This window comes from Prionailurus bengalensis, chromosome E3, assembly GCF_016509475.1.
Source record: "Prionailurus bengalensis isolate Pbe53 chromosome E3, Fcat_Pben_1.1_paternal_pri, whole genome shotgun sequence".
Taxonomy (NCBI): Eukaryota; Metazoa; Chordata; class Mammalia; order Carnivora; family Felidae; genus Prionailurus; species Prionailurus bengalensis.
The window spans coordinates 4027369-4047465 of NC_057357.1; the positions used below are offsets into that span (position 1 = coordinate 4027369).

The 20097-nt window shown below is 54.3% G+C and overlaps 1 protein-coding gene across 1 annotated transcript in view; it reads left to right on the top strand.

Annotated features, from left to right (window-relative positions):
* SDK1 (sidekick cell adhesion molecule 1) overlaps positions 1 to 20097 on the top strand; it is an 883215-nt gene that overhangs the window by 776245 nt on the left and 86873 nt on the right. Inside the window, exons 26-28 of the mRNA XM_043561368.1 lie at positions 3050 to 3165; positions 4462 to 4651; positions 7335 to 7433. Coding sequence (XP_043417303.1) covers positions 3050 to 3165; positions 4462 to 4651; positions 7335 to 7433 — 405 coding nt within the window. The remainder of the gene's footprint in view (positions 1 to 3049; positions 3166 to 4461; positions 4652 to 7334; positions 7434 to 20097) is intronic.

Consider the following 20097-nt stretch of genomic DNA (forward strand, 5'->3'; position numbering starts at 1 on the left):
TGTTCAGAAAAGTACAAATGATACGTGAAGATGAATGAATTGTAATAAAAATGGAAAATAATATTGTTTTGTTACATTTCCAAAGAACACTCTCAAAAAAACGAAGTGAACCAACGTCAAAATTGCTGAAGTGAGACTATATTTTTGTAGAAATCTGTTCAGCTGCTGCAAAGCTACCTTCAGGATAGTGAGGAGAATGCTGACGCTGTCAGCATCTGCGTAAACTCACTCCAGATGTTTTCCTCTCGCTCTGTCCTCTTCAGACCATCTGTGTCACCTCCTACCCGGTAACTCTGAGTAGACTTTCTTGAGCGATGTTGTTTATTTTTGTAGGGATTTCTATGTTTCAGGTGATACCGGGCTACAGATTTTGTATCAAAACAAAAAAGGCATAACAGATTTGTGTTTTGTCTTGGTTGGCAAAAAAACAACAACACATGTGTGTACGTATCACGGAGAAGCACAAGCAGCCCCCGGCACCAACCGGATCCGTTTTGGTATTGCCACGTTTGTGGTTCACTTGTTGAGAAAGTTTTTGATCTAGAGTAAGAATTGTTCTCGCAACCTAAGCGTTGCTTTATGCTACCACATTCTTCTTTTGAGGGTTCTGGCTTACAGAAAATTATTTTTTAGTTTTTAATGGGATGTTTGTTCAGTTAGAAGAGTTTGGGTTCGGAAGGTGCCTTCATCACAAATTGAATAATAGGGTTTTTGATCTTCATTTCAAGATGTGATGATTCAGATTTCAGACACTTTTTAAAATTTTTTTAACGTTTATTTTATTTTTTTGAGGGAGAGAGAGAGTGAGCAGGGGAGGGGCAGAGAGACAGAGGGAGGGAGGGAGGCAGAGAATCCGAAGCAGGTTCCGGGTTCTGAGCTGTCAGCACAGAGCCTGACACGGGGCTCGAACCCATGAGTCATGATATCGTGACCTGAGCCACAGTCGGATGCTTAACTGACTAAGCCACCCAGGCACCCCCAGACCTCAGACACTCTTCATGGTGGAAGAGTGGGGTCCTCAGAGCCCCTCTTAGGCCGATCCCTCCCCGCAAGAGTACCAGTGCTCGCATATTGGCCCTCCCGACCTGCACATTCTCTTCCAGTGTTGCTGGATCTTTGGAGCTTGGCACCTCCACCTCTGCATGGTACTTCCAGAACCTCCTGCCGGAGGCAGCCCCTCACCTCTGACAGGCAGCCCCCCGCCCCCCAGTTCCTGTTGCAGCATTTTGATGTCTTGCCTTCCCTGGTCCTGCTGAATTTGAACACGTGCCCTCCCAACAGAGAAATCCACCCCTTCCAAGAACAGACCCTGCCAGGCACCGCTTAGCCCTCGAGGGTGGGTAGGAGGGGGGTATGGGTCGCAAAGCCCAGTGGTGGAGTGCACCTGATGAGCAGGGAGGGAGCGGAGGGAGCTGAGGGGGAGAATAAACTTCAGACTGTGCCTCGTGAGGGTGGCCACACGTGGGCACTTACATATGGTGTGGCCACAGGCATACTGAGAGCCGGTGTGGGAAGCACGGAGCGGAACATTTTGAACCACATTTAAATGACATTTCCGATTTTGAAGTACGATCTGACTGGTTTCATGACATCTTATGATTTATTATGATATATTATAAGGATAAATGAGGCCCTAAAAATCAAGACTGAGCAGTGAGAAATCCTGTGGAGGAGAGGGAGCAAATGAAGGAGAAAAGAAGCATTGTAATCGGGATTGTTTTGAATGAAAAGGAATTTCTAGGACTGTCCCCAAACTCAAGATGGCAGATTGGAAAGGGAGTTGAAGCTGCCTCAAAATAGAGAAAGGGTAAGATTAGTTACTGGTTTATTTTTACCAACTTTAAGATACTCAGATACTTTGTGACTAAACGGCGGATTGGATCCTGGTGGGATGTGGATCCGGTGACACCGTGATCCTGAATGCTGCCATGACCTTGCTGGGGGACGCTAGACCTGCCTTTTCCATCTGAATACAGTTTAAATGGGTTCACGAGAAAATTATCAAAGCCGAGAGATTATCTAGAAAATAAAGACTCGCCTTTTAAAGTTTGATGGTTGTCTCAATACACATTCTTTCTGAACCACTGGAAACATATAGGACAAAATTAGTTCAGTGATGGGGCTCCCAGTGATGGGGGCCTGGGTGGTTCGGTCGGTGAAGCGTCCAACTCTCGATTTCTGCTTGGCTCACGTTCCCACAGTCATGGGATCGAGCTCCGTGTTGGGCTGTATGTGAGACTGCTTGGGATTCTTTCTCTCTCTCACCTTCTGTCTGTCTGTCTCCCTCCCCACCCCTGCCCTGCTCACACAAGCACGCTCTCCCTCCCTCTCTAAAATATTAATAAATAAATAGAATTAGTTCGGTGACATCCGTAAACAGGAGAGAGTCAAACTTTATCCTGCAGGTGCACGGGTAAGATTTGCACAGCTTGCCTCCGGAGGCCCATCCCTTTGTATAAAAAGCACTCACCTAACCGACTGGATGGCATGCTCTCCAGCCCTGGTTTGCCCACCTGCAGCACGGGGCTGCTCACCCCTGCCTCACTGGATTCGTGCGGCTCCTAGATGTGAGTGTGGATCCGAAGACCCCATAGCACAGGATGTGCACTGAGCACATGGGCGATCTTCCCTCCCCTCCCTGTCATGTGCATGGTAACGTCACCTGCTCTCTCCAGCACCCCTGCCGCCCTCACAAAATACCACATTTAGAGGTATCCCTGAACCGGGGTCTGGAAGTGAGGATTTCCCCCTGGAGAGAAAAGCCTGTAGCTCCCACAAGTTAATATGAAAACAGCCCAAGCATATTGTCTTGCTGGGCGGATTCGGGTAAAATTGAGCATCTAAATACCCCGGATCTGTGGAATTTGTTGCTAATATTAAAGAGATTTACATTTCTGTTATATCTCTGCAGGCTTAATCTGATCACTCCAAAAGGCTCAGAATTCATTGCTCTTTCAAGGACAACTTGATTGTTTGGGTAAAAGTTGGGCCTTTATTTATAGAAGCCTTTAGATTTTCGGTACCAACCTATTTAACTCATCCCCGGCAGTTCCTTCAGCCGCACCTGAAAATGTGTCCGCGGAGGCTGTGAGCTCGACCCAGATTTTACTGACATGGGCTTCGGTACCAGAACAGGACCAGAACGGGCTCATCCTGGGCTACAAGGTACGCGTTCAGGTGACCGTCCTCGCGTAAGTTGTAATGGGACTGCATGCCACTCCCCTAAACCAGGGAGCTTGTGTTTTCTTCCAGACCGACTGCACCTGCCGTTTTGTGATATTCCTGTCTGGCGTCTTATCTAAACTTATCTAAACCCTCTGGGGATTCGGTGTGGCCGTGACCTCTTACCATAGACTAAAGCAAGGCACACACAGTAGCCACCTACTTAGCCTTGAACCTCTGCTTCCAGGCTTGTGAAATGGGAGTCGTCATCGTAGCTGCCTCTGAGGTTAGGTATGGGACGGAAGCCAGTGTTTTCTAGGGTGTGCGTGTCAGGTCCCTGTCCTTAGCTACGTGCACGCATGCCTGCACACCAGTACCCCGGGAAGTCCAGGCAGTGGCGTCGGGGCGAGGGGCTGACCACCTTCCAGCCTCTCTGGGAGCCGTTGCTGGGTGTAGTCTCACAGCCGCTTGTGTTCTGTTCCGTCACCTCCTCCAGGCAGCAGGATGAATTCTCCCAGACGTGGCCAGCTGCAGACTTCTGCCTGTCGCCTGCGGGTGTCCTGTGATTTCAATCCCTAGTCTCTGTCTTTCCCCACCTGTTCCCGCGTCTCCCTTCCAGGGAGCTCTGATTGCTCCCTCAGGCCCCATGGGATGTGATGGTCCCCTGGAGTGGGTCCAGTGAGCCACGCTCCACACCACATACCTGGGTCCTGGAGAAAAGAGCTTGCTGTCCTCTAGTCACTCTGCTCCCTGGAGATTCCCATCTTCTGTGGCTTTCCGATCACTGAGGGGCCAGTTCCAGAAGGGTGAGCTCTGAGGAAGGACTTAGGAAATGGGCAGGAGCAGGCGGGGGCCGTGGAGGGCAGCGTCCCGAGGTGCTGAGTCTGTGTGGGGGCAGCAGTACCTAGCCCCGGGGAGCTGCGGCCTGGGGTTCAGGCAGACTGCAGCGACTCTCCTGAGGCAAGAGCCCAGTTTCCCAATAAGCTGGGACACGGAGTGGGGTGCAGGCTCCTGGAGGAAGCAGAACGTCTCTGTGTTCGTGACCGAGTCCTCGTTTCAGTGGCTGTGGCTGCTGTGGCTCCCGCCATGTGCCCCAGATCTCACAAAGCGCGTCTCGGGCGGCTCGCCCCCACGGAACACCGCACGTGGAAACTGGGTCCACAAGCCAAAACGCGGCCGTCCTAGGGGAGGCAACGGTCGCCTGGTCCTTGCCTTGGGGTTGGGAGCCCCGGTGCCCCTGAGACCCCTTCTTGGCACCACGCGCTCTCATGACCGTGCACTTGTGTGCTGATGCTCCAGATCCTGTTCCGGGCCAAAGAGCTGGATCCCGAGCCCCGCAGCCACGTCGTGCGCGGGAACCACACGCAGTCGGCGCTGCTGACGGGTCTCCGGAAGTTTGTGCTGTACGAGCTCCAGGTGCTGGCGTTCACCCGCATCGGGAACGGAGTCCCCAGCTCTCCCCTCCTCCTGGAGCGGACCAAGGATGACGGTACGGTCGCCGGGTGCTCCCACGGCCCGAACAGTTTGGATGCTTGTCATTTGTACTTAATTTTCAGATCCCCCCCTTTTTTTTTTCTCCTTGCCTTTTTTTCAGTTGAGAAAAACAAAACAGAATTGGTTTTCAGTCACTGTTTATATGGCCAATTTCAGCCCGGAGTGAATTTTTACAGCCTAATTATGAAGCTGTGCGAATTTCAGCCGTAACTTGGCAGCAGGCAGTGCAGTAAAGGCCGGGTGGGCTGGGGCCGTAAAACCCGCGGCCGCTTCTCCCGGGGCTGTGTGCACAAATCTGGTGAAGGACTCCGAGCCCAACCTGGGCGCCCCCGCCCTCGCGGCGCCCCCAGCTCCAGGAGACCCTGCGTGGCGTGCCAAGAGGCTGTCAGAAGTTTCTGGGTAGAGCTCTTCCCAGGCTCCGGGGTGGGGGGGCGGCACGCCTGCCTCCAGGCGGGAACAGCACGCGCTTCTTGACGGCTCTGTTTTTATGGAAGTCTAAATCATCAGTAAATATGGTTTTCCACTTTGCAGATGTCAAACACTTAAAGGTTATCTCTTTTACATTTTTATTGTTAAGCTGACTGTGGCAAATGTTCGGCGGGGGAGGGTGTTCCGGGGGAAAACACCAATCTCGTCCCCCCCCCCCCCCCCCCCCCGCCCAAAACTCACCTCAGGGATCAGAAGCTTCTCACGGAATTGGATTGGACCAGCTGTAGGTCTTCATCCACGTGTCTGCTGAAGTCATTCAATGAGCCCCCACGGCACTCGGGCTGCTGAGCCGGAGGCCTCCTGTCCTGCAGGGGGACAGGGCGGGCATCGGGCTTCAGCTGACGACAGGAAGGAGCTCGGCTCGGTGTCGTGCTCATCCCATCCTGGACGCGGAGTCTTGGGGGGCTGGGGCGTGACAGGAGAAGCCAGGGCGTCCCGAGTCACAGAGACGAGAAGTGAAAGGGGCCTCACAACTCGGTCAGTTACAGGGGCTGCTTGCGAGAGTATAGGTTGGAAGTCAGGGAATGATTCTCCTTCTCTCAGAGTCGGAATTTAAGCATGTCCTCTACCCCCTCATTTCAGTGTGATCTATGTGACCTGCCTTGGGGACAGCACAGGGGGTCCGTGCCACCAAGGCTGACGTCAGAATTTGCATATGTATGAATTGGCCCTGGCCTGTGAGCCCTTAGCCTCCTTCTTACGTTTATTTTGCCAAACATAGGTTCATTTTTTTGAATGTTTTTTAAGCTTATTTATTTTGAGAGAGAGAGAGAGGGGAAGCACAAGCTGGGGCGGGGCAGAGAGAGACAGAGAGAGAATCCCAAGCAGGCTCCAGGCTGAGCTGTTGGCACAGAGCCCGATGCAGAGATCGAACCCCCAAACTGTGAGATCATGACCTGAGCCCAAATCAAGGGTCGGATTCTTTTTTTTTTTTTTTTTTTTTAATTTTTTTTTCAACGTTTTTATTTATTTTTTTGGGACAGAGAGAGACAGAGCATGAACGGGGGAGGGGCAGAGAGAGAGGGAGACACAGAATCGGAAACAGGCTCCAGGCTCCGAGCCATCAGCCCAGAGCCTGACGCGGGGCTCGAACTCACGGACCGCGAGATCGTGACCTGGCTGAAGTCGGACGCTTAACCGACTGCGCCACCCAGGCGCCCCAAGGGTCGGATTCTTAACCGACTGAGCTGCCCAGGTGTTCCCAAACACAGGTTTATTTAAACACAAGTTTAGGGACGCCTGGGTAGCGCATTCAGTGAAGCGTCCGACTTTGGCTCAGCTAGTAAGTTCGAGCCCCGCGTCGGGCCCTGTGCTGACAGCTCGGAGCCTGGAGCCTGTTCGGATTCTGTGTCCCCCTCTCTCTCTGCCCCTCCCCCACTGTCTCTCTCTCTTTCTCTCTCAAAAATAAACAATAAAAAAAGTTTTTGAACACAGGTTTAAAATCTTAAATGCTCTTCTCAGCTTCATAGCCAGAGGCAGAACCCCACAGCCCCGCGTGACTGTAACACACATCATCCTGTTGTATCGATCGTTCTGTGCCCATGGCCTCTTACCTGGGAATCAATCAGTTAAGTTCCAACCAGAAGTTCTGGTACAGGCCGCGCACTTCCTCGCCTCTCCGTTTAAGTAAATGTATCTTACGCGGGCTATGACCCTGTTACTAAACGGCGCCACAGTCATGATGCACCGAAGAATTATATGCGCTTGTGCACCTCAACTCTTCGTTTTCTAGGACGGTGCAGGAGGGGGTGGTGTGCATAAGAGAAAAATCAGTGTTTGTCAACATGTTACTTTGTCAGTTGGGAGGGACTTGAGGCCACCTGGTTTATCCAGCCCCTGCTAGCGGGTGTCGAGCCCCAGACCGGATTCGGGCCAGACTGGCAAAACCTCGACCCTCAGCTTGACCTGCCGAGAGCAGGTCTTACGCTCAGGGGACGCCTAGCACGGTTTGTGAGCACTTCTTCCGGAACTTGGAAAGCAGATGAGCTGGATTCAAAATGAGCTGTTTTCTCAGAACCATTAGGGGGCCACGCAGAGCGAGCTAGTTTGCAAAAGTCAGTCGTAGACTCAGAGCGTCCCATCCGTGATCAGAGCCACCGTGCTGGCCCACAGAGTCGCGCGCAACCTCGCCACGTACCCACGTAGCACCGTAGCGGCACCTGGCTCACGGTCTCCCTTCTTCCCTCCAGCCCCAGGCCCACCCGTGAGGCTCGTGTTTCCTGAAGTGAGACTCACGTCCGTGCGGATCGTGTGGCAGCCGCCGGAGGAGCCCAACGGCATCATCCTGGGTGAGGGAGCGGCCGCGATGTACCAGGTCGTAGCTCGGAGGGAAACAGCAGTTGGATTGATTTCATCTATTTTTTTTACACATCAAAGAGGTTGGGGGAAGAAACAAAGTCCTGCCCGCCGTGGCCGCGCGTTTTCCGCGCTGAGAAACGTGGGACCCTCGGCTGCTCTGTGAGCTGAGCACTGAGGTTTCCTTGCAGGTGGGAATTTCCACGTTGTTCACCCAGAACCTCTTCCTTTCGTTCGCGGTTCACAACGGTACCGTGTGTGATTGGCCTTTCCTTCAGCTTCGAAGCCACGAGGCTGTTTCCATGTGTGTTTGGGATACAACAGGCTCATTTTTCATGGGAGCCAGAGGCCTGGCCTTTGCTCCCAAGTTCCAGGAGACATCCCCTGCTGCAGGGCTTGCGCCTAATCCTTTGAAGAAGTTTCCGGAGTGAATTGTGTGTGCCCTCGTCCCCCGGAAATTTGTTTGCTTTTAACTTTTAGCGGGGCAACTCTGATAACATTGATGAAAAGCCTTAATTTTTCCTTGTTCCCCCAAGGCAGCAAGTTGTATTTTTTAAAAAATCATCAGTCCCTTTATTTATTCACATTCTCACCATGACGAATTAAGGGCCTCCTGTATGCCTGGCGTCGTGTCCGTGGTGGGCAGTACGGACTGAATAAGATACGCCCGTCCTCAAGATGTGAGGTGCCCAGGGCAGCACCGGGGAGAGGCCCAAATGCAGTGCAACATGATAGGTGATGGGACACAGATTCGAGAAATGCCCCAAAGCACGTCTTCCCGGGGCGAGGGGCTCTCGGTGGACGGAAGGCCGCTTTGGAACTGGATCTTGCAAAGAAGTGGCTTCCGGAGCCCTGGAGGAAGGGAAGAGGGTCATCCACTCAGCCAGACGGAATGTCTTGTGCCTCTGGTTGTGTAGACAGACCCAGGCCTGGAGATGTGGGCCGGGCCGGGGACTGCTGGGGATGGCCGGCTGCACCAGGCAGGGGGTGCTCCTAGGCCTTGATGTGTGAAATCAGGCATCAAAAGGCACAGTATGTTCTCCAGACCCGGGCCAGCCCTCTGATCGGGTGTGTCACTAATCCCAATGTGGGGCAGACCCCCAAATGTGTCAGTTTGTGTGCTGGGTGGTCAGATCAGAAACCTGAGCTTACAGACAGGTGGCAAAATTCACCACGTCTACCTGCTTCTGACATTAGGATTCTAAGATTTGGTTCAAAGAAGGGTTCGCTTCATTAAAAAACTTTTTTTTTTTTCATGTGTGCTGAGGCCAGTAGGGAGTCACCCAAGGACTTGGGAGCAGCAAAGTGACATAATCAGATTTGTCTTTTAGGTAATAACTAAAGGGAGAGGCAGATATTTATTGAGTTCTTGTTTCATGGAGACGGGGCCTGGGGCGTACCTCAGTCGCCTGCACAAAGGCTGTGGCCCTCCTCGGTCTGACTCTTCCTTGGGCGGTGCCTGGAGTCACTAGATGGGGCGTCTTGCTATGAGCACGGTATTTCTGAATTGGGTGACCTTGGGAACTATAGGTATTTGCTACTCAAATCACAATGAGCAGACGAAGAAGCCCCTGTTGAAGTATGTGTTTCGGATCCTGTCCGGACGAGACGGGATCTCAGACACCTGTTGGGCCCTGCGCCTGGAGCTCCAGACCTGGGGCGGAGGGTGGTGTGCAGGGCATAGGCTACGGCAGAGGCTTTCTGGAGCCCTCCACACAGGGCGCAGACTGCTGCCTCTTCCGAGCCTGCTGTGAGACAGGAAACATGTCTGGAGCACAAAGTGTGAATTCCGACCTGTCACAGTACCCGGAGTCTCCAAGAAGCAGAGCCTCCCCTGCCTGCTGGGGGAGGGAGGCCCCACGGCCCTGGGCCTGGCAGCCCCCCTCGGCTCTGCCCTCCGCCCATGCTCCAGTCCCAAGGCTGGTGCTAATTCTGCGCCCCGCGTAGCTGCGCCCACTGTAGCCATCGTGGACTGATAAGAATCATTCTGACAGGAGGACCCCACGGGAGATGGAGGGGAGGCCAGTAAGCGTTTCATGTGTGTTTCTCTCTTAGTGCAGACAGACCCGCGCTCTGATTTTGTAGCCGTGGCTTTGAACTGCTCATCCGGGCTCCTCTTTGGGGAGGTTCTGGCGTCCGCCAGCACCAGCCCCCTGTGCTTACTGGTCCTCTGCCAGGGAAGACCCCTGCCCCTTCTCTGCCTTTACCGTCACATTCGATGTCACCTGTACCTGCACATTCTCTCCACGCCCGTCCCTGCCTTCCTGCACCGACCACAATCGCATGAGTCTTGCCGTCCAAAAGTAAACTCTTGTCACTTATTTTTAAGGGTCTCTCTAACATCTGTTCCTCTGATTGAAAGAGCACTTGGAAAAGGGGAATTCAGACCATGACGGAATAGAATCTTACATTATTCACATGGAGAGCCATAGAAAGTGTGGTACCACCCAGGCGAGGCAGAGATGTGGGGAAGCAGACACACTCACGTGCAATTGTTTGGAATGTGAACCGGCACAGCCTCTCTGGAGAAGAATCTGGGAACGTCTTGGCGAGGTGAACACATCTGCGCCCTACCTCCCAGGAGCCCGTCAGCTCTTAAACCCTGGAGGACGTCTCACACCGGGACCCTAGGAGAAACGGTCGGGGACACTCCTGGCTTTGAATATCGCTTTGAATAACAGGGGAAACCAAGAACCGGACACCCGAGTGTCCATCAATAAGACCATAAAAAGGTATATTTTGGGATATTCACCCAGCAGAAAACACGGTAGCAGTTAAAATGATGAACGAAATTACCCAAGTCAATACAAGTGAGTCTCAGAAACATTTGTTCAGGGAAAAAAGTCGCGGGAGGGTATGTGCAGCCTGAGAACATTCCTGCACCTTCAGAAACTGTGTAAACGTTATTTTCCGTCATTTACGGGTACACACGTACAGGAAGGTGTGAACACGTGGGCAGGAACATAACCTGAGCTGCGATGGGCGTTACGCTGAGGAAGAACATCCAGTAGGGCCGCCGGACGGCTTCAACTCTTTCTGCCTCATCTCCCGTCTAATATGAAAACAAACAGTCCAATTTAGCAAAAATCTCAATATGTGTTCAGTTGGTGTGATGAATATATGAGTGTCCGCTCTATAGCATTTCCAGTATTTTCTGTATGCTTGAAATATTCATGACAAAAAAGGACAACTTGAAAACAAAAATGGCACATTCCCTATAAACTTTAAAAAAAAAAAAAATTTTAAAAAGGAACAGGAAGAAATGAGAATCACCCACAATTCCACCACCCCGAAACAATGTGAGTATCTTTGTTTCCTCCGGTCGCTGTTCTGATATTTTTATTATGAAATAGTTCACGCTTACACAGGAACCTCTTTTCTCTAGCACGTTTACGTCGTGACGGCAGTAAACTAACACGCATCCCTGCTGCCCAGTGTGAGATGGTGAGCCCGCCAGGCCCCCTCTGGGATTTTGTGTTTATCTCCCCGGTGGTTTCCCACGTGATTTCCCCAGAGCTGAAGTTAAGCCTAAAAATCTAATACTAGTTCTGCATGTCTTTAGATTTCATACAAACTCCAATGACAGGTTTTTCTGCAACCTTGCTCTCTTCTTCCCACGTCACAAATACACTGGCTGTCCACGTGCGCGCACAGCATCTTGCCCGGCCATCCCCCGGCCGGGACGGTCACAGTGCCCCCAGCATGTCTGCAACACACGGGTGCCTGGTGCTCCCCTCCTGGTGCGTGCGCGGGAGTGTTCCCCGGGCCACCCCCCGGGAACGGCCTCTCTGGGCCACAGAGTTTGCACCTTCCAAGCTCTGCACGGTGACGCCCATGACGCCAGACCATTCTCCTAGGTAGTGACACCGATTTGTACCCCCACCAGCACCCCCACTGCCATACACATCCGTGCCAACGCTCGACAGCCTCAGAGTCTAAATGTTTTGCCATTCTGGAAGACTTCACATGGTGCCTTGTCGTGGTTTTACGTTGGGTTTCCCCAATGGCTTCCTCAACGCCAGATGTGCGTGCCCATCCTTGCGAGTCTGAGCATTTCCTTTTCCATCTCTGTAATTTCTCCTTCTCGCTTGCTGGTTCAGCCACGCACTTAGAAGGTTTTCTTTTCTTGACGTCATGTTTATCAATTTGTCCTCGCAGGAAGGTTTTTCGGGACATCAGGTTGACCACACTGCCGGAAGCAGACACTATATACTCCAGTACCGTTGGGGGGTCCGCAGCGAGAACACGCTCATTCAGATGACGTAACGTTTACGTGCAGATATGTTGCAATTGAAACTTTTAAAAACACGGACCTTCTCCCAAATTGAGCAGTCGTAAACAATAGGTGCAAGTGACGTCTTTAGAGGTCAATTTCCACAGCATTTCCGATGGTCTCCGAGGGTACAGGCCAGAAGCAGAATGACCTGGAGAAGGTGCTGGAACATCTCTAAGGTTCTTCACCTGTACTTCACACTCTCCGTCCAGAAGCACCGTTCGTCAGTGCCCCTCACACAGGCTCCCGTGTCACTCCACCCTCACCAACATCTACATTAATGTTTCTATATATTGGCCAGTTTAATAGCTAAAATGTAAAATTTATATGGGGGTCATTTTCACAGTTTATTAGCCGTCAGGGTTTTTTTTTTTTTTTTTTTTTTTTATTCCTTTGGGGAATTCCCAGCTTATGTTCTGTACTAGTTTGCTGGGGCTCCCATCGAGAGCCACAGAACAACAGAAATCTATTTTCTGTCAATTCTGGGGGCTGGAAGCGAGAGACCCAGGCATTGGGCAGGGCCAGCGGGTCCTGGGGCCTCTCTCCTGGGCGTGCAGACGGCGTCTCCTCCTGGTGTCCTCGCCTCGTCGTCCCCGTGACCCCTTCTTGTAGAGGCACCTGTCACTCCAGACCAGGGCCCACCCCAGTGACCTAATTTTACCTTAATCCTCTCTTTAAACACCTTGTCCTCAAAAATAAAATAAAATAAAGACCCTGTCCTCAAATACGTTGTCACGTTGGAGGTGCTCAGGGTTAGAACTGTAACCTAAGAATTTGGGGGGATTGCCATTCAGCCCCTAACACCCCCTTTGACCATTTTTCTCTTGGGGATTAACCCTCTCCTCACTGGCTTTTCCGTGCCTGACACTTGGGCCACATCGAAGTACCAAATGGCCGAGCGAGAGCCCAGACCCTGAAGTCCGGTCTGGCTCGGAGGCCTGGCCCTGCTGTGTTAGTGCCACGACACGGGGTCAGACAACTTAACCCAGTAAATACCAGCCAGCACGATCGTTGACAATATTATCTGCCACACACTTGCTCGTTTAACTTTGGGCACAGGGACGTTCACAGACCGCAAACGTGGGCGTCTTCCAGTCAGTCGTCTGCCGTTTCCGTGGTGGGTGAAGCCGGTGCTGTCACGTGGTCCCCGCTGTCACGTGGGGTCGGCGTTCACCTGGCCCTCCCCAGGGCTGCTGTCTCTCCGTCTGTCCCTCACTCCGAGTGGCAGGACTCCTCCCAACCAGGACTTGCAGGCGTGTCCTGTGAAATGTGCTCAGGAAGCGCTCCCTGGTCCCCGCGTCCACCGGGGACGTGGTGGCAGGACCGGGACACGTGGGAGGGTTGACGGGGCTCGGCCTCTTCAGGCCGCAGAGGGCAAGACCCAGCGAGAGGAAAGGCCGAACAGCAACACGCACCAACACTGTCTCTCGGGATCTGACTCAGCCAACTGTTTTCAGGAAGCTTCTGAGACAGCCCCAGGTGGGCGTGACTCACCCTCCCCTGCGTCCCCAGCCGGCTGCGGTCTGCGCCATAAACTCGGGGATCACGGGCTGCTTGCTTTACTCTCCCCTGTGTTGTAAGCACTGTGCTCCGGACAGGCCGAGTGGCAGTGTGGGTAAGCTTGCACACGTTCCTGAGCCTGTCTGTGCCTCAGTGCCCCCATCCCTCAAATGGGAATAGCACTCACCCTCGTAGCGTTGAGTGAGTTGTGTGTGAAGAACTTAGGACAGCACCTGCCATGTAGTAAACACCCGACGAATGTCAGCTCGAACGCGTGGCTGTTCGGTATTTCATCATGTCTCCTGGACCAGAGGGTGTCTTCCAGTCACCCAAGCCGTCCCCCAGCACCAGCATCTATCTACCTGGTGCTCGCCAGCGGGAGGCGCATCATTGCTCTCCTCTGCCCTGGGGGGGGGGGGGGGAACAGAGGTCTCGTGCTGACAAGACAGGGAGAAGAATCAGGAAAGGCAGGTTGGAGTCAGGCTATACGGTGTTCCTAAAGTACATTCAGAAGTCGGCATTGTGACCCCCCGAGGCCCTGGGGCTCACTAACGGTCACAAAAGTCCAGGTAAGGAGAGGGTCGTGTTTAAATGCTTTGAGCATCCCAACCGCGGCAAAGCGGACGAACGGCCAGGCGGTGCCTGGTCCCCCCTGCGTGCAGAAAAACACCACATTCGAGCCTCTTCCGTCAGAATGGCCTTCAGCCGAACGGTAACAAATGTTGTCTGGGCAACCAGTCACCTGGATATCATTACAGCTAGCGCACCAACTTGCAGGTGCCGTGGGGAAGATGAGAAAACAGGTCCTAAAGGTCCGGCTTGGTGTTGAAGGGAGAGAAAGGGAAACGGCTTTCTGCAGGCCTGGCTCCCAGAGACCTTGAGTCAATGCTCACGCTCGGGTGGCACGGCCCTCCGACTACAGAGCCTCCTCGGCAGCCCGCGCTCTTGTAATCTGTAGCAAAACGTGTTCTTGCATTTCCAAAAAAGATTAACGGCACGAAACACCACCGGGCGCCTACAGGGAAAAACGCTTGCTTATTTGCGTAAATATTTTACCATGGAGAGCTTTTAGCATTTAGAGCCTGCCTTCGGGGGATGCGGCGAGAGCCACCCTGGGCACGGCCACCCTCCCTCGCTTGCTCCGCGCTCCCTTAAATGCCATGAAGCCGACGTGACGCGTGTGCTCTTTAAACCCACGGGGTCTGCCCCCCCCCACCAGGCACCCCGGCGCCCTCCCCCACCTCCACCTGCTGACCGAGGGCCTAACATTTACCTTCGGCTTAGTACAGAAGGGTGTGCGAGGGCTCTGCTGAGAGGAGCGCCAGTGAGCATAATCCATGTTTGCAAATACATAGTTTTGATCCACGGCTGCATTTGTCTGCCCCCAGCCCTCACGGATAAGCCGTAAAACCAACAAGCCACGCGGCCTCTGGGCAGGGTGCCTCCCAGGGCCCAGGGATGTGTCACTGAGCAGGCGACTCTCAGACTGGTCCCTTTCGCTTGCCCGGGAAGCCTGTGACCACCAGCCACGTGACACGCAAGTCCCGCAGGGGGCTCCGGGTGTCAGCCTGCAGACACCCCGTCCGAGCGAGGCGGCTGACATCCCCCAGGAGGCTCCCAGCGACAGCAGCATCTTAGAACCTCCTCTTGCGTCCCGCGCAGCTGATGCTTCTAGAACTTGTCTGGAGCATGAGGCACACGCCCTCTTCTGATTGTGATTTTCTAGATGCACGTTGTTGTCTCCGCCTTCTGGGCATAATCAGAGACCGCCCAGGCGTCTCTCACGCTGCGGTTTTCATCTTAGCCTTGGATCAGTGTGGCTGGTACTTGGCCTTGCCCCTCTGGATGCCTGTATTCTTTTTCACCCAGCACTTTAAAAATCAGACTTTGCTCGGGCCGCGTTTCACTCCTGCTACTGATCCCGCTCCTCTGTTCTTTTCGTCACACCCACCGCAGCCTTCTGCCCTTGCACGGTGACACTCAACACACTGATGTTTCTGACCTCGCTGCAGCTGTAATTACAGAACAAGCCTCTCCCACCGAAAGCTCTCATCCCGCAGCACTAGCTCGTTATTCTCCGCAAACGCAAGAACGGATGCTCAGCCGCTTCCTCTCGCCGTGTCTGCACAGAAGGCTCTCTTCTAGTGTCCCTTGAGTCTAGGACGTTTTCAGGACACTTCAGCGTTAAGACACAGGTGTCAGTCTTCAGTTCACCAGGCCACAGAACGGGGACGAGAGGGCATGAGCCCAGTTTCAGGGCGAATAACGGGAAAGGACGGACGTGACCCGCGGGCTGGGGGTTTTCCCCAGTGGCTCGCGTAGGAGCTGGGTCCCAGACAGACGGACCAGCCCACATGCCCTGCAGTTGCACACGGGTGGCAACGCTGTGCCTTGCGGTTCGCACGCGATGCGCCAGAGTCGTCGCCATGGCGGTGGGAAGGGGGGCATCGTCGCCTCCGTGCTTCAGCGGCAGAGGAGCCCAGGGCAGTCCCGCCACGGACACCCCCCGTCCCAGTCAGTCCCGGTAGCGCCTCCAGCGGCCGGCCCACACGGGGGAATATTACGCAGCCACTAAAGCTTGAGTTTCTGAAGGGAAAAAAAGAAATGAGGCTTTTGGGATGTGGCGAGGAGACACAAAAAGCCTGCATTTGGAGAAAAATCAGTTCTGTTTCAAGTCCCTATGCATAGAAGGATGGTGGCCAGAAGCGGTCCCTGAGATCAGTGACCTCTGGGCGGCAGGGTCGCCTTGTCGCAGATGCCTTGGGCGTGGTCGGCCCTCAGAGCCTAGGCTCTCCAGCTGCTCTGGGCCAGCTGCCCAGGCCTTAGCTGCCGGGGGCCCCGCCGGGCTGCACCCTCTGCCCTGGGACCGGTCCTCTGGGGGGGACTTGCCCTCCAGCAGCCCTCAGCCCGTGACCGCTGGGAGTCGGGGGGACCACGCAGCAGCCCTCTCCACGCCTCCCATTAGGCAGAGCCTTGGGGACCCGCAAGGCGACTGCCTCCTCGTGCTTGCCGTCCACTCCCCGTGTTTCCTGGGCTCGCCTCCCGAAAAAGCTCTTCGCTCCAGGCCAGGCTGGAGCCGACCGGGCCTCTCAGGACTCAAGCCGCGGCACCCCTGGAATAGACAGTGTCTTGTGTGCACAGAGCCCCCGGCGTCCCTCTGGCATCTGCCCTGCTTAGCCAGCTCTGTGCCCATCCCCTGACCGGTGCGGCCAGCGGTGCCCACCGCCGCCCGTGGAACGTGACATCCGGAGAGTCCTGGTCCTCGTGTCACCTGCCGACCTGCGGCCGGGCCAGGGCGGCTCCCGGTGGGTTGTCGCGCTCCCCCCGGACCTCGCGGCCGCTCTGACCCCAGGCCCTGCTGCCAGGGACTTGAGGCACCGCCCTGACCTCGTTCCCGACGCAGGCACGTCGGGGCTTTTGCACACAACCCGTTTTTCTGGCTGCTTTCTGAAACAACTCTTCCTCTCTGGAGGAGCTGTGGCCCTGGAAGTCTCTGCCTCTCCGCTCTGCTGGCATCACCTCCCCCCTGCCCGGGCACGGGGGTCAGCCTCTCGCTGTCCAGAACACCTTGCGGTTTCCCCCGGTCCCTCACAGTCACCTTGCAGGTGACCAGATTGTCACAGTCACCTTGCAGGTGACCTGTAGAGTGACCAGATTGTTTTCCATTCGTCTCCATTTTCTTCCAGTCACCAGAATTATACCATTTTAGAGCAGGGAGCTAGGAGAAACAGCAGGGCCTCCCGGGCAGAATGTGGCTCTAATGCTGAAGGCCCAGCTCCGTCCTCTGCTCCTGTGCCCCCTCCCTGCCCCCAGGGGTAACACTGACTGCTGTGATGTGACACGTGTCCTGTGCCTGAAATACACTGGCTCTAGTAAGTGGGGGCTAATTGTTTTCTTTATTCATAGTGTAGGAGCGAAGACTTCTCCCTTCTTCCCTTCTGGGCTCTACGTCCAAGAATTAAATTGACATAAGGAAGATGAACAGGAGGGGCCCCTGGGAGGCTCCGTCAGTTGAGCATCTGACTTTGACTCGGGTCATGATCTCACAGTCTGAGTTCAAGCCCCACGTCGGGCTCTGCGCGGACAGCTTAGAGCCTGGAGCCTGCCTTGGATTCTATGTCTCCCTCTCTCTCTCTACCCCACCCCTGCTTGTGCTCTGTCTCTGTCTGTCTCAAAATTATCAAATAAAACATTAAAAAATTCTTTAAAAAGACAGATGAAACAGAGAAAAATTTAATTTTATATGTGTATGAGCCCCAAAGATCAGAGGCTCAAATGTGACCATAGCAGCAGTTTTTAATGCCTTTGAGACAAAGAAACAATAAATTTGTGAAGAATTGACAAGACCACAGGGTTTGGGCTTGGGCTAGTAAATTAGTGAAGAAGTAACAAGATTTATTCATGCGGCCATCTAGGCCCTACACTGCCCGCGTCCGGGATAAGGGGGCCTCTCTTCCTCCTGCTGTGGGGAAGGCACCTTCCCCGTGGGAGACTTCTTTCCTGCTCTCAGGGGGAGAGAGGAGGGTCACGGTGTCCTTCCCGCACTGGCTATTCCTGGGTAACTTTAACCCAAAGTAATCGGTATGCGGAAACGGCATCTCGGGAGTGACCCGTGCTGCTCTGCTCCAGCGGCTGAAAATGAGGAGCCGGGAGTCGTGTTGGTGTTGAAGCCTGGCTCAGGACCTCCGGACATCCGAGATGTCACGTGCAGAGTGAAGGCCGCTGCTGCGGCCGAGGGCAGCCTTGGGCTCCGGGCTGCCTGGGGAGTCTCCCAAGACGTGTGCGTCCGTGGCCAGTTGTCTGCCCGCTCTGCACACGGACGCTGGGAGAGCGTGTGCGAGGGGGTCATATCCACTCCTTACTCTCTCAGGTGCAGGCCTGTGTTCTCACGCCGTCAAGACAAAAGCTGTCCAGCTCATCCTACACAGAAATCCAGTGTGTACCTGGACAGGGCCCAAGCCTGCTTTTAATGCAGAGTTAGTTTCTGTTCCTTCGAGGAGGGCTGGTGACTCTTCATCACCAGCAGGGATATTGGAGGTTTTGAAAACATCATGTTTGATCGTGTTCTTATGCGTAATGTCTGTGGCTGCCAGAGTGGCCTCTGTGCTTCACTGTCGAGCTCAGTTTGTCTTTGGAAGATACCCTTCTTCCCTTAGTTCTCTCTCTAGTTTAGGAATACGCGTACGTTAATGACATCGGTCAGGTGCTTTTTGTGCTGGGCGCCCACTCTCCTCCAGTGGTCAGGTGGAAAGAAGGGGTCGTCACCAAGGCCCCTGGCTGACCCCGGTCTCATGCGAGGTTCACATCAGCCTCTGTACACGAAGCGTGTCCCCGCACGGGCAGCACTGCCTTGGAACGGCACCTCATTTCCTCCCGAGCTTTGATCTACTCTGCGTGCCGCTTTAAATTTGCTGTTCACCCGTAGTTCCGCTGCAAATCCCGACAAGATAAAAATGAGAACGCGACTCATAAGAGCCAGAGGGGGACATACCGAGGTTAGAGGTGCAGTAAGAGCCTTGATTTACATAACTTTCATAGCAGTGGGTGAGGGTCAAGACCAGAAGAGAAACAAAAGCGGTACCGTAACTAAAAGACGCCGTGTGGCCCACAGGCCAGAGGGGAAGGTGTGCTGACCTCACCACCGTCCACGGGGTCCATGAGTCTAGGAAGAACCAGGGACTGACCTTGTGGAAACCGTAACTGTCAGGCATGCATATTAGAAGAACCACAAACAGACGAGAAAACCTTGGAAGGACCAGACCTCTGACAGAGCACATGCCAACCACAGAGGTGCCACCGAGGAAGGCCGGGTGCGAGCCCGGATGCGCCCTCCACTACCGCGTGCGCTCTCATTAGCAAGGAGGGCTCGTGTCTCCGTGCTCTCAGATTCTCACCGGAAAGACACACGAGGAGCCAGCAGAGGGGACCTGCCAGCTGGGGCCTGGGTGGGAGGTGACTGTCTTGAAAGTGCTTCCCTGCACTCCTGTGTTATTCGTGAGCCGTGTTGAGTATAATACAACCCGAAGAGTAATGACAAAATGTTTCAATATAACATTTTAATGCCTTCGTTTAAAAAAAAAAAAAAAAAGGCAGCTTAACGCTCGGAGTTTTCCTAGATGAATGTTAATTCCAAGACAAGAGGACGAGTTCCAGCCACAAGGCAGCAAGCCAGAGACACAGGCCCTAGACGCACAGTCCCGGCCCAGGAAGCAGGGGCCGTTGGATAATGGATGGGCCACGCTCGGTGCCCACTCTGCGCCCGGCTTAGTATGCAGCATGCACCAAACGGCAACCTGGACAGCACCCGCCCACCCCCGCCCCGCCCCACGTCGCCTAACAGACTGAGATCCAGAGGGGGCACCGTACTGGTTCGCAGTCGCACAGCACAGACTTCCCAGGGCCTGGACCACAGCCCAGGCAGGTGCGCTCCCAGAGCACGTGCTCATCACGCCGCAGCACGCTGTTTTCCCTTGGAGACATGCTCATGTATCGCCGGCGCTCGGGATGCGCGGTCTCGAGTACCCGGGATTTGGCAAGGGGACGCTCTCCCTTTGCTGGAAGGTTGGGGTGGAGATTTTCTATTCACAGGAACAGTATACGACTCAGTGGAAAGCGTGGGCTGAGCCAGACAGACTCAGGGCTCCAGTCCCACCCCCTCTGGTCACTTGCTGTGTGACCTCAGGCAGACCACTTACCCCGTCTGAGCTGTACTGCTTCGTGACCCAGCGAGCGTATGAAGGCTACCTGTTGTGGCCGTCGCGAGGGCTCGGAGGGGCAAGGCTGCCAGGAAGTCAGCAGGAGAGCCCCATGAGGGGGCTACAGTGACCACGGTGCCCTCACCCTCAGGATACTAGGTGCCTAGGAGACTCAAAAGGACGGGGACC